Raw genomic sequence first — 24,463 nt, 5'->3', positions numbered from 1 at the left:
TTCAGCAAAATCATACAATGAAAACTCCAGGTTTCCCTCTGTCATGCACCTCATGGTGGTTTTCAGAGTATAGATGTAGATGTAGGAGTTGCTTATTGACAGTAGAGGACAGCTACCATAGCAACAACCAGTTGGAGCACAAGTTTGGTCACACCATCTGTCCAAAGCGTAATCATCATACTGCTCTGCTTCCTCAGCTGTCAGATCCAGTCAGTTGCGGACAACACTAGCAGCTCGTAACGTAACAATGCTGATTCATTTTCACTGTTTGCAATGTCTGTGTAAGGCGTGTTTATTTTGCTTGGCACTTTCAAAAGCTAGTTGCAAAAGTGTGCAAAAAAAAAGTAAGAAGATTATATTATCCCTTTGCTAAGCGAATCCAGTATTACATGTTAACTGGCAGCGTGAATGTATCTAGAATGGAAATGCCTAGCTGTTGCTGCCACAACGATGTTGTGCGCACGGGAAAAATGTGAAAGAACAACATAGCCCCCTCGAATGCTCGAATGTTAATCACTTCATTATTTTGATCGAAGTATAGTCTGTCACTATATATTGCACTGAGGATGTATCCTCTATAAGAGAACTTGCTAACATTTTGCAAGCTATATACATAGACCTTTCTCTACCTTCCATACACTTCAGAAAACGATTGCAAAACTTTTGAGCTAATGATCAACTGCAGCATTTTTTTTTTAATCTTAATTCTCAGAGATCATCCTTGTTAGTGGGAATACAGTTACTCAATACTGCGATCCGCAGAATTCTGTTCACTCCTCATCTCCCCATCCTGCTCACTCCCCATCCTGTTTTTGTCCTCTGCCTCTCTGCTCACATCAAGACTGTAGGTACCCTATCACAATTTTTTGAGCCTAGTTTATACTATACTTTATGGTTCATTAACTACCTCTACACTTTCTTCTATGCAAATAGTAATGAAGTATTGTTTATGTTGGGGCATAAGTCAATGTGGTGATTGTTTCACTGTTCCTACTACACACAATCAAAACCAGATGATTGCATGATGAAATATGAACAACTTGTTCAAGGAAAGGGAAGATGATAAGATGCAAGTTTAGACATTTTAATTCCAATATATATCAGCTGGCACTTTTTAAAAGACCGCATACAATTAAAGATATACATGTACATGTAATTATTGTGTATGTTCATTTGTACATAATTCCTACAAATACAAAATTATTTGTTTTGTGTAAGAATTTTCTAAATTTGTTAGAAATATACAATTTTCTACTATCACAAAATATTATATATCTAGAGCAGATGCTCTTTACATTGCAATTTATGTAAGAGAATCATCTCGTAACATTAATAGACATGAACTTACATTCTTGAACAATGAAAAAGTTTAGAATTATTAAAATACAATGAGGACAAACATACACAGATATGTATACTTTACGATATAAATAGTACTTACAACTTTGTTACAACCACATGACTTCAAAGCTTGAAAACTATAACAGTGTTATATTGATAAACAATATTTACTTCATGGTACACTACTGAACAATCAAAAATGTTGCATACTGCGGAACTCTACTGTCAGTCAAAAGATAACTTAGTCTGTCCAGCATTTCCGAGATCTGCTATAAAGGCAAATCACCAACTCATACTGCACAACAGAAACAAGTTACATATAATACAAATAAAGTAAGGTGTCACAGTAAATGGGCACTGAGATCAGTGCACATGTCAACTAATCACTACAATGCAAGAGTTAAGAGCCTCCAGTAACAGCATAGAAATGTTAACTGTGTGAAATACGTCACTAACTACCAGGTTACAGCAACACAAATTAAAATTTTACCTGCTTGCGGCTGTTTCAGGACTATCTTTGCCCTACCAAATGATATCAGACAAATGTTTCAAATTTGCAGACTTTATATGTTATCACAATATATGAGTGAAAGTTCAAGTTCTGTAATGGTTATGTCTTCCCAGGAACTCAGTTCAAGATTGGAACTTATAATAAATAATTGTCAAAAGCAAATGAAAGTTATATTCAGATGTGATGTTTAACACAAGATTAAATCAATAAAGAAACTGAAAGTACTTATTTTCAAAATCCATTCTTTGAATGTTAGAATCCAAATTGTGATCTTATTATGAACAGTCAATATATATTGCTATACCTGAACAGTGCAAAATAAATTGTTCCGTAAACAAAATACAGAAACTGGGCATTGAGTACACTAACTACCAGAACAATTAATGAAAACGTATGAGTATTATTGCAAGGATACATTAGTACGACACAGTTTATGAGTTTCAGTGCCTTGTCAGTGCCAAACTTACAGATAGTTACAGTATTTCAGCTTAGTTACACCACTACTAAAAATCTCGACAAGTATAAAGCTACAATTTATTGAATATAATACATGGAACCAAATAATGCTAAAAACATAGATAAAACACAATAGACATATGGGAAATTTATAAATATTAAATAATCAGTTCACATTTTTTTCTTTTATAAAGTACCAAGCTACACTGTCTATTACACCGGGTACTCAGTCAAAAGATACCACATGATCAACTATGGTAACAAAATAACTATCAAAATAAGATAAAACTATACAATTAGTGAAAGAAACGTATGTTAAACTGTATTTCACTGTGTGAGACAGAAAAGTAGTGTCAACTTGCCAATTCCAAAATAAAATCAAGGTGAAAAGAAAGATACAGAAACAAAGCAAATGCTCACTAAACTTCCAACTTACAAATAGTTCTTTACAGAACAGAACAATACTTAAAGTATGATGTGTTTAACATGAAATAGTATTTGTACATAATGACAGATAACCATTGTGTATCACTCAAGGCTAGGAGAGAGAAAAATAGCCAGTATGGAGCTGGAAGCACTGATCAGTATTAATTGAGATTCAAATTTCACAGTGCCAACAATTAGCTGACAGCTGAAAACCAAAAAGAAATAACAGGATACAGAAGGAAAAGAATACAAGAAGGTAACACTGAGAGGAACTAAATAAAAGGAAAACTGAGGGCAAGAAAACGTACTCTAGACAAAAAATGATACGTCATGCTTAAAATTTCCTTTATCTTCCCCCCTTTCCTGATTTTTTTTAAAGACAACAGCAGCCTGAACAATTGAGATTTGAGATTCCATGTGTATTATCTCTGTTTTTGTGCTGTCAGGTCTATTGTGGTTGCATCTGAGTGTAATTGGAAGTGGTAAGCTCTCTTCTAGCTCACAAGCTTTTTGCATATTTGACAAAATTCATGCTAAGATATTAACATTAATGATTAAATTGTGAAAACAGAACAAAATTTCTGTGTTGATGCCTCTTGATTCAGCAATAGCAATAAGTCAGCTGTTGCACCTAACTACACAGTATTTGTCACAAAGATGAAGCTTCTTATGTTTCCACAAATGTATACTTTTTTTAAATTCCACTGATTTTGTGAAGACGAGTCATAGTGTTGTTTGTGATTTAACCAGTAGTCTGAAAAAATCAAGCAAAATGCCTCAATGAATTAAAAAGTTCCTTCCTCAACACCTACTACAAAGAGAGGTGCTTCCTCAACATCTACTACAAAGAAAGGACCTACAAAGAGATGATACAGAAATCATGACCAAAATTTTGATTGACTGATTCTATTTTCCTTCACACAAAAGGACTTCATAAATCTTCAGAGAGGTTCTTATCTAGTCAAACCTTAAGGGTACCTACTATAATGGAAGCATCATAAAAGAGGACAGTTAACAAGTACTCTGAAATTTGACTACCTGGTTACCACGAAGAATGTAATAAATATTAAGATATAACTCCTTACATACACAATTCAAAGAAAATAATGGAAGCCTACACAATGATGCAGGAGGAGGCAGAGAGGGCGCATTCATTTCATAGTTTATCCTGAATGCTGGATTTTCAGTTATCATCATTTGCACAGGGGCTCAATTACATCCTCCTTCCATGCTGATGTCCTCTGTGCTGCTAATACAAAGCTTTTTCAGTGAAAAATCATTATTTTTGCCTTGCTGTGAAGCTTTATCTTTTGTACTTCCTTTGTAAGTGGAATTTTCATTGCAAGTATCACAACTAATTCATCGCTTCAGAATCAATGACACATACACTCTGACATGTCCTAAAAAACATTAACAACACATTCTATTTAAATTCTATTTCTGAATTTCATGAATAATTTCAATAATCACATATTTAAACCAGCTAAGAATTTGGTTTTTTATTACAAAATGAATTCATACATTAATAACTGGTACGAGAATGTGGTTTAATCTTTGAGAGAAAACACAAAGAAATGACTCATACAATACCAGCCATGGTTTAGTACATCTTATAAACTATATACAGATTACAAAAATAATTAAAACTGCAGGGTTAAAATATCCAGTCTTAACTTCCATGAAATTTCAATACACATCTGGAATGCACATACATTTACACATATATACAAAGTTTGTAATTTAAGTAACAAAAACAAAATGTTTATGTGCAGACGCTAAGAAGACCAGTATCTCTATTCTCAAATATAAAAATCAATGTTCACAACAAAAACATTTTATTTTCTGCACAAATATTTTAACGCAGCTAATAAAGATTAACAACAGAGCATTTCCTGCAACTATAATAGTTTTGTAAGAAAAACTTGTAAATTCTGTATAAAAATGTTTTACAAATAATGGTATTCTCACATGACATTTAAGTAGTAATTCACATCTCACAACAATGATACCAATTACAACACTTTAAGCGTAGCTTCTGTGTCTACAAAAAGAGACACAGATTTGTAACAAGGAATAAGAGTTTTACTAATTTAACTGCAAATATAATAGTGTCACAGTAAAAACACAGAAGTCAATGAATAAGGCAGTGTTGTTGAGACAGAATAATTATGTACATTTGCTAGCCATACATATGTATATAGTGTTACAGATCTTTCTGTATTTGCAGTATTCACAATCACACGAAACATATAATTTCCTGACTCACAACTACTTTCTTTGACACTGTTACATACATACACAGACACACTATACTAAGAAATAATTCCAAATCACAGATATTCAATACAAAACCCTTCAATGGCCTAATAATACAGAAGTTAGACCATGATGGGATCCTCATCACAGTCTGTGTGTGCAGGTGGTGGAAAAAGAGATACAACACTGTTGTCAGATGATGACTGTCGTTTTAGTTTCCTTGCTGATTCATCATCATCTGTGCCAGATATGGAGTAAGACACAGCAGCAGGATGTTGACGCATACGTCGTATTGTAGGCTGATGAACTGAAATGAAAATTTGGTCTGTCAGTAAAAAAATGAATGGACGAAGACCAACACTTTTTACAAAATATAATACTTCATAATTACTCCTAAACCCACTTTTCCTAATTTGTCAGTCAATTGTCCTTTTTCACATTTCTTTTTTCTTAATAGTGTTTTTGCCCTTTCTCTTTATTTGCTCGTCCTGTTCTCAGTTTTCTCCTTCCCAAACATCTCATGAATTCCTCTACTCCCCATTCTACTGGAAAAATATTTATTTGCCTGATAAGGGATGTATTACAACACACTTTCTGACAATACTACGAAAAGGATACCATAGAGTGGAGATGCTGATTCACAGAAATACTGCTAAACAAGTAAGCTTTCTGCCAAAAGGCCTGTTTCTGAATTAAAAAACATACCCACACACATATTCACACAAACGCAAATGCAACTCACATGCACATGAGCACTGTCTGTGGCGGTCGAAGCCAGAATCTGGCTTTGGCAGCGAGAGACAGTGATCAGATGTGTGAGAGTTGCATCTGCGTGAATGTGTGTTCTAACAATACGAGAGAAGGAAAGTTGCTACTCACCATATAGTGGAGAGGCTGAGTTGCGATAGGCACAATTAAAAAGCTTCACACAATCATAGCTTTCGGCCATTAAGGCCTTTGTCAGCAGTAGACAAACACACACACACGCACACACACACACACACACACTCACCCAAGCGCAACTTGCACACACGTCTACAGTCTCAGAGAGCTGAAACTGCACTGCGAGCAGCAGCACCAGTGCATGATGGGTGTGGCAACTGGGTGGGGGTAAGGAGGAGACGGGGCCAGGGAAGGGGAGGGATAGTATGGTGAGAGTGGCGGAGAGTGAAGTGTTACAGTTTAGACGGAGGGTGGAAGAGAAGGTGTTGAGCGGGGAGGGGGTAAGTCGCGGAGAGGAGAGAAATAAAAATAAAAATGAAAGAAATTAAAAGACTGGGTGTGGCGGTGAAATGACGGCTGTGTTGTGCTGGAATGGGAACAGGGAGGGGGCTTGATGGGTGAGGACAGTGACTAACGAAGGTTGAGACCAGGAGGGTTACGGGAACGTAGGATGTATTGCAGGGAAAGTTCCCACCTGCAAAATTCAGAAAAGCTGGTGTTGGTGGGAAGGATCCATATGGCACAGGCTGTGAAGCAGTCATTGAGATGAGGGGTATCATGTTTGGCAGCGTGCTCAGCTACAGGGTGGTCCACTTGTTTTTTGGCTACAGTTTGTCAGTGGCCGTTCATGCAGAGAGACAGCTTGTTGGCTGTCATGCCTACTTAGAATGCAGCACAGTGGTTGCAGCTTAGTTTGTAGATCACATGACTGGTTTCACAGGTAGCCCTGCCTTTGATGTGATAGGTAATGTTAGTGACCAGACTGGAGTAGGTGGTGGTAGGAGGATGTATGGGACAGGTCCTCACTCATCCAGCCCCCTCCCTGTTCCCATTCCAGCACAACACAGCCGTCATTTCACCGCTTCACCCAGTCTTTTAATTTCTTTTATTTTTATTTCTCTCCTCTCCGCTACTTACCCCCTCCCCCCTCAACACCTTCTCTCCCTGGTGCTGCTGCTCACAATGTAGTTTCAGCTCTCTAAGACTGCACAGACATGTGTGCAGGTTGCGCTTGCGTGTGTGTGTGTGTGTGTGTGTGTGTGTGTGTGTGTGTGTGTGTGTGTGTCTGTCTTCTGCTGACAAAGGCCTTCATGGCCGAAAGCTATGATTGTGTGAATCTTTTTATTGTGCCTATCGCAACTCAGCATCTCCACTATATGGTGAGTAGCAACTTTCCTTCTCTCGTATTCTTACATTCCATCCTGGATTTTCCATTGTTTAATATGTGTTCTAATTCAGAAGTACGCCTTTTGGCTAAAAGCTTACTTGTTTAGCAGTCTTTTCGTTGTGCCTGCCTGCAGCTCGGCATCTCCACTACACAGTGAGTAGTAATCTATCCTTTTCATAATATTGTTATACTCTATCCTCTATGTCCCATTGTTTAAACATTATAATGACAGTATGGCTTCATTTATTTCCCATGATCCACAGACCTTGCCAAGGTGGAGCGGCTCGCATGTCTCAATGTGAGACACAAGATTCACTTTGGTAACATTTTTCTGTGATGTGTTTTTGGGTCAGAGGTCTTAGGTAAAAGCAAAAAGGGTACAAAGTCAAACTCAGGAAGAACATAGCTCTAGTAACCGTCAGTACAGCAGCTGTAAATTGTCGTAGCTGTGTTGGGAAAGTACACAAGCACCAAGCGCTAATAGAAACCACTAATGCTCAAATGGTTATAGGCACTGAAAGAGAGCTGAAACCGGAAATAACTTCAACTGAAACTTTTGTAAAGAACCTGATGGTGTTCAGAAAGGATAGGTTAAATATAGCTGGCGGTGGCACGTTTGTTGCCATTGTAAGTATTTTATTTTGTATCGAAATTGAAGTACATAGTTCCTGTGAGTTAGTATGGGTAGAGGTCATTCTGGCCAACTGGATTAAAATAATAGTAGGATCTTTTTACCGACCTCCCAATTCAGATGTTACAATTCCTGAAAGCTTCAAAGAAAACTTGAGTCTAATTTCAAACACATACCAGACTCATACGATTATAGTTGGTGGTCACTTCGATTTACCCTCGATATGTTGGCAAAAACACATACTTAAATCTGGAGGTATGCATAAAATATCATTTGAAACTGCGCTAAACACAGTCCCTGAAATTTATTTTGAACAGTAAGTTCACGAGTGCATTCAAATAGCTAACAGTTGCAAAAGCACGCCTGACCTCTTAGCAACAAATAATCCTGAGCTAATAGTGAGCATCAACATGGGGACAGGAGTTCATCAACACAGGGTTGTTGTAGCAAGCCCAAATACTGTAACTCCCAAATCCACCAAAAATAAAAATATATCTATTTGAAAAAAAAAAAAAAATCATTTGATGCCTTCCTCAAAGACAATCTCCAAATCTTCCAAATTAACAATGTAAGTGTAGACCAGATGTGACTTGAATTCAAATAAATAGTTATCAACAGCAACTGAGAGATTTATACCAAATAAATCAACAAAGGACGGAGATGATCCCCCACAGTACACAAAACAGGTCAGAACACTGTTTCAGAAGAAAAAAAAAAGGTCAAATTTAAATAAACGCAAAATCCCCACGACTAGCGATCTTTTGTAGAACCTCAAAATTTAGCATGGTTTTCAATGCCAGATGCTTATAATAGTTTCCACGACATACTTGGTCTCAAAACCTGGCAGAAAATCCAAAAAGATTCTGGTCGTATGTAAAGTATGCTAGCAGCAGGAGACAATCACACAATCAGTGCTATGTCTGCATATTAGCAATGGAAATACTGTTGATGACAAGCGCTGCTAAACCAGAGTTACTAAACATACCTTCAAAAATTCCTTAACCAACAAAAACGAAGTAAATATTCCCCCCATACAAAAAAAGCTTTTTATGTATGCAAGCTTTCAGAGGCAGTAGCTCCTTCTTCTGGCAAAGGGGGGAAGGGGAAGGAAGTGGGATGAAGGAAACTGATGAACAAGTTCAGGAAAAGGTGTAGAGTTCGGAACAGTCACCCAGAACACCGGGTCAGGGGGTGAGTAGAAAAGACTGATTGTTGGGGACTGCACCTGGCGGATTTGGAAACCTGACAGCATAAACGTGAAAATGGCTCTGAGCCGTAAGGGACTTAACATCATAGGTCATCAGTCCCCTAGAACTTAGAACTACTTAAACCTAACTAACCTAAAGACATCACACACATCCATGCCCAAGGCAGGATTCAAACCTGCGACCGTAGCAGTCCCGCAGTTCCGGACTGCAGCGCCTAGAACCGCACGGCCACCGCGGCCGGCACATAAAGGTGGAAGATTACGGTAATATGCAAGACAAAAATTGCTGCTAAAACATTATACAAGGGTTAATAACAGTGAAAAGCTAAGTGCATTTTATGTAATAGGAGATGGGAGGAGGACAGCGAAAAATAGACAGGTAAAAAAATGAAAGAGGTAGAAAGCAAACAGAGTGAAGAAAGGAGTGGTTACTGTTAATAAATGTGGAGACAGAAGAAAGTAATAAGTTAAGGCCAGGTGGGTGGCGAGAACCAAGGACATGTATTAGCACTAGTTCCCACCTGCAGAATTCAGAAACTGGTGTCTGGGTGAAGAATCCAGATGGTGCGTTTGGTGAAAAAGGCACCGAGATCATGACTGTCATGTTGCAGAGCATGCTCTGCAACAGGATATTGTGTGTTACCAGTATACACCTTCTGCCTATGGCCAGTCATCCTGACTGATAACTGGGTGGTAGTCATGCCGATGTAAAAGGCCAAACAGTGTTTACACAACAACTGGTGTACAACATGTGTCATTTCACAGGCAGCTCCCCCTTCGATAGTACATCTTTTGCAGTTACAGGTGGTAGTATGAGAGTGCATAGGGCAAAGCTTGCAGCAGGGACAGTCATGGGTGTTAGAGCCATAGGCTAGGGGGAGATGGGTGCCGATGGAGCATAGGACAAGGATACTATGGAGACGGGAGGGCGACAAAAAGCTGTTCTAGTGCTTAGCCTTTCACTCTTATTAACTCATGCATGATGTTTTAGCAGTAATCTCTGTCTTACATATTACACTGCCCTCCAACCTTAAGCTCTCTGGTTTTCAAATCTTGTTTGTTGCAGTCCCAATAATCAGTCTTTTCTTCTCGTTCTGTATGGTAAGTCTTTCCAGACATGGGGTTCTGACTGACTTTTCTGAACTTGACTGCTTTTCCTCAACCTCTCAATTCTTATCCTTCGCTCCTCTTCCTTCCCCTTCAACCCTTCTGCCAGAATAAGGAGCCATTACCTCCGAAAGCTTGCAGATGTAAAACCATTTTTTATATGTGTGTTCTCCTGCCACCACTTGGTGAGTGGATTTTTTTATCAATCCAATTACATTATATTGTTGGATTTGATTATTTTCAAAGTAAATATTCCAGAATTCGAATCAAGAACAGCTACCAACATAAGTAACTTAGAAGTATATATCCTCAGCGTAGTGAAGCAACTTAAATCACTTACTAAAATCAAGTCTTCCTGTCTACATTGTATACCAATTAGGTTCCTTTCAGAGTACGCTGATGCAATAGCTCCTTACTTAACAATCGTACACAACAGCTCATTCGATGAAAGCTCCGTGCCCACAGACCAGAAAGTTGCACAGGTCACACCAATGATAGGAATAAGAGTAATTTTTACTGATAGGCAGCAAGATTTTGGAACATATATTGTGTTCAAACGTTATGACTTACCTCTATTACCATGCATCTATTGACACATAGCATGAATTTAGAAAACATTGTTCTTGTGAAACGCAACTAGCTCTTTAATCAATGAAGAGTTGAGTGTCGTTGACTATGGATTCAAATTGATTTCATATTTCTAGATTTCCAGAAGCCTTTTAACATCGTACTTCACAAGCGGCTCGTAATCAAATCACATGCTTATGGAATATCATCTCCGTTATGCCTTTAATCATGATTTCCTTTCAGAGAGGTCACAGTTTGCAGTAACTGGCACAAAGTCAATGAGTAAAACAGAAGTGATTTCTGGTGTTCCCCAAGGCAGTGTTATAGGCCCTCTGCTGCTCCCTATCTATATAACTGATTTAGGAGACAAGCTGAGCAGCTTTCTTAGGTTGTTTGCACATGATGCCGTCGTATATTATGTAGTAAAGTCATCATAAGATGACAACCAATTGCAAAATTATATAGATAAGCTATCTGCATCCTGTGAAACTTGGCAACTGACCCCAAATAATGAAAAGTGAGAGGTCATCAAATGAGGGGTACAAAAGGTTTCGTGAAAGTAGAGATTCAATGCAAGATGATCCCAGAGCTGGTTGCCTGTTTGCAGCACATACCAATGCAAACATGGAGTGCGTAATATCAGAAGAACTTAATTTGAATATAAGAGATTCTGTTACATTTCAAATACATGATAAATCACTCAAATCTAAAGCCTATGAATTCAACTAAACACCTAGGAATTACAATTACGAACAACTTAAACTGGAAAGAAAACACAGAAAATGTTATGAGGAGGGCAAACCAAAGACTTTGTTTTATTGGCAGACCACTTAGAAGATGCAACAGATCTACTAATGAGAATGCTTACTCTACTCTTGTTCGTCCTATTTTGGAGTACCACTGCACGGTGTGGGATCCTTACTCATAGGAGTAATGGAGTACATTCAGAAAGTTCAAAGACGAGCAGCACATTTTATATTACTGAGCAATAGGGGGGCGAGAGTGTCATCGACTTGACACAAGATTCAGGCTGGAAATCGTTGAAACAGAGATGTTTTTCAATGCAGTGTGACCTTCTCGTGAAATTTCAATCACCAACTTTCTGCTCTAAAGACAAAAATATTTTGTCAATGCTGACCTACTCCCTTTGACAGAAAAGTTCCAGGACAGGTTTTGAGTTTGCAATAGTAAAAAGGAAGAAATGTTGTTTTTATGTTACCTGGCATGTGTGTGTCCCTGAAATAACCTTGGCCATGTTCTGCTCAAACTCACTAGGTGGTATTGCTGTGCTTAGCAACACACTATTTGGATTCTTGGCATAGTAGTTACGGTGACACAAAGGTTGGTGATTGTGAGCAAAAAGTGAACATTAAGTTCTGTGTTAAGCTCGGGAAACTCTAGTGAAATGTGGACAATAATTAAGCAAGGGTATGCAGTTGAGGTACTTTCAAGAAGACATGTTTTTTAAGGGTACAAAAGGTTTCGTGAAAGTAGAGATTCAATGCAAGATGATCCCAGAGCTGGTTGCCTGTCTGCAGCACATACCAATGCAAACATGGAGTGTGTAATATCAGAAGAACTTAATTTGAACATAAGAGTTTATGCAAAGATTTAGAAAAATGAAAACTTAGTGCAAAACTCTTCCTCACACACTAACAGAAACAGGAAAGACGAAAAATTTCTGCCGAACTTCTGGATAGAGCCCAACATGATCCCATATTTGTCAAAGATTATTGCCGGGGATGAAAGTTGATGTTACTAGTATGATCCTCATAGGAAGCGTCAAAGTGCTGAATGGCGGAGTTCTCAATCACTGGCCTTGAAAAACGTCAAACAACAACCTTCAAGAACAAAGACAATGTTGATCGCATTCTCTGACAATAAAGAATCAGTTCACCATGACTATATTCCTTCAGGTCTAACAGTGAACCAAACTCTTTATATCGGAGACATGAAACATTTGTGACAAGCAATGCGACATCGCTGCCCTGATTTGTAGCTTTCTCAGGATTGGTTCTTACTGCATTATAATCCAAGACCCCATACTGCTTTATTTGTTACTGGTTATATATTCTATTATTGCACTGCCATATTCGCCTGACCTCTTGCCTTGCTATTTTTTCTTTTTTCCATGACTGAAAATGCAAATGGAAGGAAAGCATCTTCAAGATCTCACAGGCATCCAACATGCCATAACAGATGAGCTTACAAGCATCACAGTTGAAAACTTCCCTGCTTACTTCCAACACCACCAAAAATGTTGGCAACCATGTACAGCCAGCCAAGGGGACTACATCACAGGAGTAAGTCCAATTTTCTACTTTTAAATAAAACTGTCCTGCAACTTTTCTGACAAAGGAAGTACATATGGAGAAATGATCATCGAAATAAAATAAGGAAAGTCAGAGCTTGCACAGAAAGATATAGACACTGTTTGTTTTTCCGTGTATTGTTTGAGAGTGGAATAATAGAGAATTAGTGTGAAGGTGGTTCAATGCACCTTCTGCCAGGCATTTAAAGTATGATTTGTAGAGTAGCCATGTGGATATAAATGTAGATGTTGCTACGGAGTGTACATGCGCAGTGTTGACTGTCGGGGACATCTGTTGACTTTCGTGGTCTTATCGAGTCTGAGCTCAGTGAGTCTCCCATGGAACAGTTCTCTATCTTGTGCTATTGGAGAAAGGTAACCATGGTGCACTACAGCCTCACAATTTCACTTGGAAGTTGACACCATCATCATGTTGATACGTGCCACCACCTAAGGAATGTTTATATAAAAGCAGTTTACCAATCTGAACTGATGTGACTGGTTGCTGTTCTCAGCGCCGTACATAATTCTACATCTACATCTACATTTATACTCCGCAAGCCACCCAACAGTGTGTGGCGGAGGGCACTTTACGTGCCACTGTCATTACCTCCCTTTCCTGTTCCAGTCGCATATGGTTCGCGGGAAGAACGACTGTCTGAAAGCCTCTGCGCGCTCTAATCTCTCTAATTTTACATTCGTGATCTCCTCGGGAGGTATAAGTAGGGGGAAGCAATATATTCGATACCTCATCCAGAAACGCACCCTCTCGAAACCTGGCGAGCAAGCTACACCGCGATGCAGAGCGCCTCTCTTGCAGAGTCTGCCACTTGAGTTTATTAAACCGCTCTTCTTTGGATCTTCTCTATCTCCTCCGTCAAACCGATCTGGTACGGATCCCACACTGACGAGCAATACTCAAGTATAGGTCGAACGAGTGTTTTGTAAGCCACCTCCTTTGTTGATGGACTACATTTTCTAAGCACTCTCCCAATGAATCTCAACCTGGTACCCGCCTTACCAACAATTAATTTTATATGATCATTCCACTTCAAATCGTTCTGCACGCATACTCCCAGATATTTTACAGAAGCAACTGCTACCAGTGTTTGTTCCGCTATCATATAATCATACAATAAAGAATCCTTCTTTCTATGTATTCGCAATACATTACATTTGTCTATGTTAAGGGTCAGTTGCCACTCCCTGCACCAAGTGCCTATCCGCTGCAGATCTTCCTGCATTTCGCTACAATTTTCTAATGCTGCAACTTCTCTGTATACTACAGCATCATCCGCGAAAAGCCGCATGGAACTTTCAACACTATCTACTAGGTCATTTATATATATTGTGAAAAGCAATGGTCCCATAACACTCCCCTGTGGCACGCCAGAGGTTACTTTAACGTCTGTAGACGTCTCTCCATTGATAACAACATGCTGTGTTCTGTTTGCTAAAAACTCTTCAATCCAGCCACACAGCTGGTCTGATATTCCGTAGGCTCTTACTTTGTTTATCAGGCGACAGTGCGGAACTGTATCGAACGCCTTCCGGAAGTCAAGAAAAATACCATCTACCTGGGAGCCTGTATCTAATATTTTCTGGGTCTCATGAACAAATAAAGCGAGTTGGGTCTCACACGATCGCTGTTTCCGGAATCCATGTTGATTCCTACATAGTAGATTCTGGGTTTCCAAAAACGACATGATACTAGAGCAAAAAACATGTTCTAAAATTCTACAACAGATCGGCGTCAGAGATATAGGTCTATAGTTTTGCGCATCTGCTCGACGACCCTTCTTGAAGACTGGGACTATCTGTGCTCTTTTCCAATCATTTGGAACCCTCCGTTCCTCTAGAGACTTGCGGTACACGGCTGTTAGAAGGGGGGCAAGTTCTTTCGCGTACTCTGTGTAGAATCGAATTGGTATCCCGTCAGGTCCAGTGGACTTTCCTCTATTGAGTGATTCCAGTTGCTTTTCTATTCCTTGGACACTTATTTCGATGTCAGCCATTTTTTCGTTTGTGCGACGATTTAGAGAAGGAACTGCAGTGCGGTCTTCCTCTGTGAAACAGCTTTGGAAAAAGGTGTTTAGTATTTCAGCTTTACGCGTGTCATCCTCTGTTTCAATGCCATCATCATCCCGTAGTGTCTGGATGTGCTGTTTCGAGCCACTTACTGATTTAACGTAAGACCAGAACTTCCTAGGATTTTCCAAGCATGAAAGTAATGCATGGATAACAAAGTTACATTCTTTTCAGAAATGGTGTGCAAGTACCCAATCATTGCGTGTGCTTCATTAGTATTAAAAAATTGAAATGGATTTATTGGCAGCATACTAGTGGATAAGTCGCATCTTCCCTCATCTTATTCACTTTGAACTGTTTATTGACTTCATTTTAATTGATCTGTATACTCATATGAAGACCATTTCTGTAATATAATATTTTCTAGCTACACATACAAAATTATGTGTGTTTTGACATCAAAATAATAAATGCAGTGTCACCTTAAAACTGTTCTGAAACTGTAAAAAGATTGTAAATACTATGTATCAGTGTAACTATGTTAGACATTCCTGCTCATGAATTATAGCAGTAAGTCATATCTTACATTGGTACATTTATTGAAATTTGGAAACTATTCTTGCCTGTCCCTTCTTTGAAAGTAAAAAAGAAACTGCCAACTTCTTACTCATTATTTACATACCATAATTAAGTATTACAAAAAGTACTTGAAATAAGCTTCCCCAACAGTAAAAGCCTGGTGACCGTATGAAGTATGACCCAACTCGCGCAAAAAATTACTATTCACTGCAAGAAAAACGAACTTCCTCCTTTTCACTTTTGAAAGTAACTGAAACAATGAGAAAAAACAGCTGTAGGTACATTCCTGTGCTAGCATCAGAATACATTACACCTGCATATGTATAAAATGTTCTTGTTTGGAAAAGAAGACTCCTAAAATAACTAGCTTGTAAATATTCTTTTATACTTTATAGATGGCCGATACTAATTCACATTTTAATTCTTTTCCAAATGTATCAGTCTTTCTGATGCTTTTTATTTTGTATGGTACTTATCTTGTTTACTTATTTTGAACATTCACTGGCATTCATGTGTTTCATGCTTAATTTGCAAATTATTCACAATTACAACTCACTCCTGGGAGGAGCACTCTTATATGTATGTTGTTGTTGTTGTGGTCTTCAGTCCAGAGACTGGTTTGATGCAGCTCTCCATGCTACCCTATACTGTGCAAGCTCCTTCATCTCCCAGTACCTACTGCAACCTACATACTTCTGAATCTGCTTAGTGTATTCATCTCTTGGTCTCCCTCTACGATTTTTACCCTCCATGCTGCTCTCCAATGCTAAATTTGTGATCCCTTGATGCCTCAGAACATGTCCTACCAACCGCTCCCTTCTTCTTGTCAAGTTGTGCCACAAACTCCTCTTCTCCCCAATTCTATTCAATACCTCCTCATTAGTTATGTGATCCACCCATCTAATATTCAGCATTCTTATGTAGCACTACATTTTGAAAGCTTCTAAACTCTTCTTGTGTAAACTATTTATCGTCCACGTTTCACTTCCATACATGGCTACACTCCATACAAATACTTTCAGAAATGACTTCCTGACACTTAAATCTATACTCGATGTTAACAAATTCCTCTTCTTCAGAAACGATTTCCTTGCCATTGCCAGTCTACATTTTATATCCTCTCTACTTCGACCATCATCAGTTATTTTACTCCCTAAATAGCAAAACTCCTTTACTACTTTAAGTGTCTCATTTCCTAATCTAATTCCCTCAGCATCACCCGACTTAATTCGACTACATTCCATTATCCACGTTTTGCTTTTGTTGATGTTCATCTTATATCCTCCTTTCGAGACACTTTCCATTCCGTTCAACTGCTCTTCAAAGTCCTTTGCTGCCTCTGACAGAATTACAATGTCGTCGGCGAACCTCAATGTTTTTATTTCTTCTCCATGGACTTTAATACCTACTCCGAATTTTTCTTTTGCTTCCTTCACTGCTTGCTCAATATACAGATTGAATAACATCGGGGAGAGGCTACAACCCTGTCTCACTCCCTTCCCAACTGCTGCTTCCCTTTCATGCCCCTCGACTCTTATAACTGCCATCTGGTTTCTGTACAAATTGTAAATAGCCTTTCGCTCCCTGTATTTTACCCGTGCCACCTTTAGAATTTGAAAGAGAATATTCCACTCAACATTGTCGAAAGCTTTCTCTAAGTCTACAAATGCTAGAAATGTAGGTTTGCCTTTCCTTAATCTATTTTCTAAGATAAGTCATACGGTCAGTATTGCCTCACGTGATCCAACATTTCTGCGGATCCAAACTGATCTTCGCCGAGGTCAGCTTCTACCAGTTTTTCCATTCGTCTGTAAAGAATACGCGTTAGTACTTTGCAGCCGTGGCTTATTAAACTGATAGGTCGGTAATTTTCTCATCTGTCAACACCTGCTTTCTTTCGGATTGGAATTATTATATTCTTCTTTAAGTCTGAGAGTATTTCACCTGCCTCGTACATCTTGCTCACCAGATGGTAGAGTTTTGTCAGGACTGGCTCTCCCAAGGCCGTCAGTAGTTCCAATGGAATGCAGTCTACTCCCGGGGCCTTGTTTCGACTAAGGTCTTTCAGTGCTCTGTCAAACTCTTCACGCAGTATCATATCTCCCATTTCATCTTCTTCTACATCCTCTTCCATTTCCGTAATATTGTCCTCAAGTACATCGCCCTTGTATAGACCCTCTGTATACTCCTTCCACCTTTCTGCTTTCCCTTCTTTGCTTAGAACTGGGTTTCCATCTGAGCTCTTGATATTCATACAAGTGGCTCTCTTTTCTCCAAAGGTCTCTTAAATTTTCCTCTAGGCAGTATCTATCTTACACCTAGTGAGATAAGCCTCTACATCCTTACATTTGTCCTCTAGCCATCCCTGCTTAGCCATTTTGCACTTCCTGTCGATCTCATTTTTGAGTCGTTTGTATTCCCTTTTGCCTGCTTCATTTACTGCGTTTTTATATTTTCTCCTTTCATCAATTAAATTCAGTATTTCTTCTGTTACCCAAGGATTTCTACTAGCCCTCGTCTTTTTACCTACTTTATCCTCTGCTGCCTTCACTACTTCATCCCTCAAAGCTACCCATTCTTCTTCTACTGTATTTCTTTCCCCCATTCCTGTCAATTGTTCCCTTATGCTCTCCCTGAGACTCTGTACAACCTCTGGTTTAGTCAGTTTATCCAGGTCCCATCTCCTTAAATTCCCACCTTTTTGCAGTTTCTTCAGTTTTAATCTACAGTTCATAACCAATAGATTGTGGCCAGAGTCCACATCTGCCCCTGGAAATGTCTTACAATTTAAAACCTGGTTCCTAAATCTGTCTTACCATTATATAATCTATCTGATACCTACTAGTATCTCCAGGATTATTCCACATATACAACCTTCTTTTATGATTCTTGAACCAAGTGTTAGCTATAATTAAATTATGCTCTGTGGAAAATTCTACCAGACGGCTTCCTCTTTCATTTCTCTCCCCCAATCTATATTCACCCACTATGTTTCCTTCTCTCCCTTTTCCTACTCTCAAATTCCAGTGACCCATGACTATTAAATTTTCGTTTCCCTTGACTGCCTGAATAATTTCTTTTATCTCATAATACATTTCATTAATTTCTTCATCATCTGCAGAGCCAGTTGACATATAAACTTGTACTACTGTAGTAGGCATGGGCTTCTTGTCTATCTTGGCCACAATAATGCGCTATATGTATACATCATCAAATATTACCGAACATACTTTCCTTAAACTAATATGGCCTCAGACTCTTTTAAAAAGCAAAGGGTAAAAAAAAAAATTAGATATAGAAGGATATGGACCAATGCACCAGATAGTTCCTTTTAACAACCCAATGTTCTAACCACAAGACCACTATAGCACCTTCCAACCTGCACCTCAGTTCAAATGTAAACGCCATGAAGACTTGAACTGCCAGTAATTTTTATCTCATATTTAGTTATAACAAATTATACCAACAGCCATGTTTTTTTGGAAGATCCTCACTATTTGAAGCAGTCTACATTCCTAGGACGTACGTAGTAGTTAAAACCTATTAATATATGGCTTCTTCCACTTCTCAGAACTTGATACAACCACGAAAGTACCTATATGGATGTCCATAACATTCTACACGGGGTGTGTACACAACATAGTGGCATCCAAGACTAGTGTTATCCAGGTGAATTTAGCATCCCCTGTGCCCCAACAATACAGATATCCACTGTGCTGGTGCAACTACAACAGAGCAGTACCTGTGGGAAGGCCAGACAAATCTGTGGTTCCTGAAGAGTGACATGAAGCCTTTCTGTAGTTTCATGGGTAAGAGTCTGGATTGCACTGTGAATCACTGAAGCAAGGGGGACACTACAGCCATTACTTTTCCCGATTGCCTGAAGCTCTACTGCATGGTTTACCTATGACAGCATCGTCTTGGGTAAAATATTTCAGAGGTAAAATAGTCCCCCATTTGGGCTTCCAGGAGCGGACCACTCAGGAAGATATCATTATCAGGAAAACAAAACCGGCCTTCGATGGGGTAGAGTGTGGAATGTAACATCTCTCAGTCACATAGGAAATTTACAGCATGCAATATGGGGAATGGAAAGGTTGAGGTTAGATACAGCAGGAATAAGTGAAATGTGGTGAAGGGAAGAAGAAGAAGAATTCTGGTCAGTCCAGTACAGGATTATCAACACAAAATCAAACATAAGAGTAGTCTAATAACAAATTAGGAAAAAAGAATGCAGATAAGCAATTAACAACATTATAGTCAATGCATTATATGCAATAGCCACACCCATTAAAGAAGTACAATTTTATAGCCCAACTAGCTTTGCTGATGATGAGTAAATTGAAAGAATGTTTGATGAGACTGACTAAACTACTCAGATAGTTAAGGGAGATGAAAGTAGAGGATTGGAATATGATAGCAGAAAAAGGACGAGAAGGAGAAGTAGAAGGAAAACATCCACTTTGGGGGGGGGGGGGAAGGGGGGGGGGGACCTGGATCAGTTAAAAGAACCAGAGGTTTTGAGAGCTTCAGAGGGATTAAAAAAACACAGCAGACGAATGACTCTTGAGAGATGAAATGGTGAAAGGGTAGATGATCAAATAGGTAAAAAGACAAGGTCAAATAGAAACAGTTGGATAATGCATGAAATATAGACTCCAGCTGTCAAAAGGTTTAAATATAAAAATGCAACAAATGCAAAATACCATGTTCTAAATGTGACTGAGAAGTGCAAGAATGGCTAAGCGGAAATGGCTAGAGCACATATGCAAGGTTACAGAAGCATGCACGACTAGGAGAAAGGTGGATGTTGCATATAGGAAAATTGAAGAGACTTTTGGAAGAGAAGCAGCTGTATGGATATCAAATGGCAAGTCAATATTAAGCAAAGAACGGAAAGCTGGTAGGTAGAAGGAATATGTGGAAGGGGTAAAAAAGGGAAATTAACTTTAAGATAAGACAATATAACAGAAAAAATAAGGGAAATATACGATGGTGAGATGGAGATATGCACTGTGAGAAGAATTTGACAAAGAACTGAAAGAACTTAGGTAAATAAAAACCCATGGAGTTGATAACATTCTTTCAGAACAACTGAGATCCTTGGGACAGCCAGCCATGAGAACACTATTCCACCTAAAGTGCAAGATATATGAGACACTTGAGATAACCTCAGAATTCAAGAAGACTGTAATTATTACAATTCCAAAAAACAATGCAGGTGCTGACGTGTGAATATTTCGGAACTATCACTTCAACATGTCAGGGTTGCAAAATACTAACATTAATTACTTACAGAAGAATGGAAAAAACTAGTAGAAGCTGACCTTAGGTCAGATCAGTTTGGGTTCCAGAGATATGTAGGAATATGAATGGCAATACAGGTCCTAAGGCTTACCTTAGACGATACTTTAAGAAAAAACGAACACACTTTAAAGCACGAGTATAGATTTAGAAAAAACGTGTTACAATGTTGACTGTAATACACTCTTTGAAATTCTGAAGGTAGCAAGGATAAAACAGAGAGAGCGAATGGTTATTCACAACTTGCACAGAGACCACACTGCAAGTAAAGGTCAAGGACATAAAAGGGGAAGCAACTGTTGGAAACCGAGTGAGACAATCTGAGCATTGAGCACACAATAAAGAAAACCAAGGAGAAATTAGGATACAGAATTAAGGTTCAGGGAGATGAAATAAAAATTTTATTTGCTTTCAAATCCCTTACCACCTTTGGCAGCAAAGGTAAGGGACTTGAAAGAATAGCTGAATGGAATGGATGGTGTATGGAAAATAGCAAAAGTAAAACAAGGGTAATGAAATGTAATCAAATTAAATCAGGTGATGGGAATTAAATACAGAAATTAAACTCTAAAATCAGTAAATGAGTTTTGTATTTGGGCAAGAAAATAGGTGACAATGACGACATTCAGCAGATAAATAGTGTTTCTGAAAAAGATGAATCCTTAAATCGAAGTGTTAGAAGTCTTTTCTGAAGGTGAACAATAAAAACATTTCAGAGAAGAAGGGAATAGGTGCTCTTTAAATGTGGTGCTACAGAGCAATGATGAAAATCAGATAGGCACATTGAACAGCTAATGAGGATATAATGAACTGAAATGGGGAAAAAGAAATACATTGAACAACAGGACTACCACAACAGATCGGTTGATAGGACATATCTTGAGGCAAAAAGGAATAGTCTACTTTGTAATGAAGAGAACTGTGGTGGGTAAATATTTTAGAATAAGATCTAGTCACGAATACAGTTGTTGTTGTTGTTGTTGTTGTTGTTGTTGTCTTCAGTCCAGAGACTGGTTTGATGCAGCTCCCCATGCTACTCTATCCTATGCAAGCTCCTTCATCTCCCAGTACTTACAGCAACCTACATCCTTCTGAATCTGCTTAGTGTATTCATCTCTTGGTCTCCCTCTACGATTTTTACCCTCCACGCTGCCCTCCAATGCTAAATTTGTGATCCCTTGATGCCTCAGAACATGTCCTACCAACCGCTCCCTTCTTGTTGTCAAGTTGTGCCACAAACTCTTCTTCTCCCCAATTCTATTCAATACCTCCTCATTAGTTATGTGATCTACCCATCTATTCTTCAGCATTCTTCTGTAGCACCACATTTCGAAAGCTTCTATTCTATTCTTGTCCAAACTATTTATGGTCCATGTTTCACTTCCATACATGGCTACACTCCATGCAAATACTTTGAGAAACGACTTCCTGACGCTTAAATCTAAACTCGATGTTAACAAATTTCTCTTCTTCAGAAACACTTTCCTTGCCATTGTCAGTCTACATTTTATATCCTCTCTACTTCGACCATCATCAGTTATTTTGCTCCCCAAATAGCAAAACTCCTTTACTACTTTAAGTGTCTCATTTCCTAATCTAATTCCCTTAACATCACACGACTTAATTCGACTACATTCCATTATCCTTGTTTTGCTTTTGTTGATGTTCATCTTATATCCTCCTTTCGAGACACTGTCCATTCCATTCAACTGCTCTTCAAAGTCCTTTGCTGTCTCTGACAGAATTACAACGTCATCGGTGAACCTCAAAGTTTCTATTTCTTCTCCATGGATTTTAATACCTACTCCGAATTTTTCTTTTGTTTCCTTCACTGCTTGCTCAATATACAGATTGAATAGCATCAGGGACAGGCTACAACCCTGTCTCACTCCCTTCCCAACTGCTGCTTCCCTTTCATGCCCCTCAACTCTTATAACTGCCATCTGGTTTCTGTACAAAAGGTAAATAGCCTTTCGCTCCCTGTATTTTACACCTGCCACCTTTAGAATTTGAAACAGAGTATTCCACTCAACATGTCAAAAGCTTTCTCTAAGTCTACAAATGCTAGAAATGTAGGTTTGCCTTTCCTTAATCTATTTTCTAAGATAAGTCATACGGTCAGTATTGCCTCATGTGTTCCAACATTTCTGCGGAATCCAAACTGACCTTCGTCGAGGTCGGCATCTACCAGTTTTTCCATTTGTCTGTAAAGAATTTGCGTTAGTTTTCTGCAGCTGTGACTTATTAAACCGATAGTTCGGTAATTTTCACATCTGTCAACACCTGCTTTCTTTCGGATTGGAATTATTATATTCTTCTTGAAGTTTGAGGGTATTTCGCCTGTCTCGTACATCTTGCTCACCAGATGGTAGAGTTTTGTCAGGACTGGCTCTCCCAAGACCGTCAGTAGTTCCAATGGAATGTTGTCTACTCCCGGGGCCTTGTTTCGACTCGGGTCTTTCAGTGCTCTGTCAAACTCTTCACGCAGTATCGTATATCCCATTTCATCTTCTTCTACATCCTCTTCCATTTCCGTAATATTGTCCTCAAGTACATCGCCCCTGTATAGACCATCTATATACTCCTTCCACCTTTCTGCTTTTCCTTCTTTGCTTAAAACTGGGTTTCCATCTGAGCTCTTGATATTCATATAAGTGGCTCTCTTTTCTCCAAAGGTCTCTTTAATTTTCCTCTAGGCAGTATCTATCTTACCCCTAGTGAGATAAGCCTCTACATCCTTACATTTGTCCCCTAGCCATCCCTGCTTAGCCATTTTGCACTTCCTGTCGATCTCATTTTTGAGTCGTTTGTATTCCCTTTTACCTGCTTCATTTACTGCGTTTTTATATTTTCTCCTTTCATCAATTAAATTCAGTATTTCTTCTGTTACCCAAGGATTTCTACTAGCCCTCGTCTTTTTACCTACTTGATCCTCTGCTGCCTTCACTACTTCATCCCTCAGAGCTACGCATTCTTCTTCTACTGTATTTCTTTCCTCCATTCCTGTCAGTTGTTCCCTTATGCTCTCCCTGAGACTCTGTACAACCTCTGGTTTAGTCAGTTTATCCAGGTCCCATCTCCTTAAATTCCCACCTTTTTGCAGTTTCTTCAGTTTTAATCTACAGTTCATAACCAATAGATTGTGGTCAGAGTCCACATCTGCCCCTGGAAATGTCTTACAATTTAAAACCTGGTTCCTAAATCTGTCTTACCATTATATAATCTATCTGATACCTTCTAGTATCTCCAGGATTATTCCACATATACAACCTTCTTTTATGATTCTTGAACCAAGTGTTAGCTATGATTAAGTTATGCTCTGTGCAAAATTCTACCAGACGGCTTCCTCTTTTATTTGTCTCCCCCAATCCATATTCACCCACCACGTTTCCTTCTCTCCCTTTTCCTACTCTCGAATTCCAGTCACCCATGACTATTAAATTTTCGTCTCCCTTGACTACCTGAATAATTTCTTTTATCTCATCATACATTTCATCAATTTCTTCATCATCTGCAGAGCTAAACCTACTCCTGCATTACCCCTATTTTATTTTGTATTTATAACCCTGTATTCACCTGACCAAAAGTCTTGTTCCTCCTGCCACCGAACTTCACTAATTCCCACTATA

The 24,463-nt window shown here is 38.8% G+C and overlaps 1 protein-coding gene across 1 annotated transcript in view; it reads right to left on the bottom strand.

Annotated features, from left to right (window-relative positions):
- Positions 1-1,099: 1,099 nt before the first annotated feature.
- Positions 1,100-24,463, bottom strand: part of LOC126413328 (unconventional myosin-IXa-like) — a 347,425-nt gene continuing 324,061 nt past the window's right edge. Inside the window, exon 31 of the mRNA XM_050083235.1 lies at positions 1,100-5,297. Coding sequence (XP_049939192.1) covers positions 5,113-5,297 — 185 coding nt within the window. The 3' untranslated portion in view covers positions 1,100-5,112. The remainder of the gene's footprint in view (positions 5,298-24,463) is intronic.

This window comes from Schistocerca serialis, chromosome 7 (assembly GCF_023864345.2).
Source record: "Schistocerca serialis cubense isolate TAMUIC-IGC-003099 chromosome 7, iqSchSeri2.2, whole genome shotgun sequence".
NCBI lineage: Eukaryota > Metazoa > Arthropoda > Insecta > Orthoptera > Acrididae > Schistocerca > Schistocerca serialis.
The sequence above is the reverse complement of the archived record's forward strand: the minus strand, read 5'-3'. Positions and strand labels throughout refer to the sequence as shown.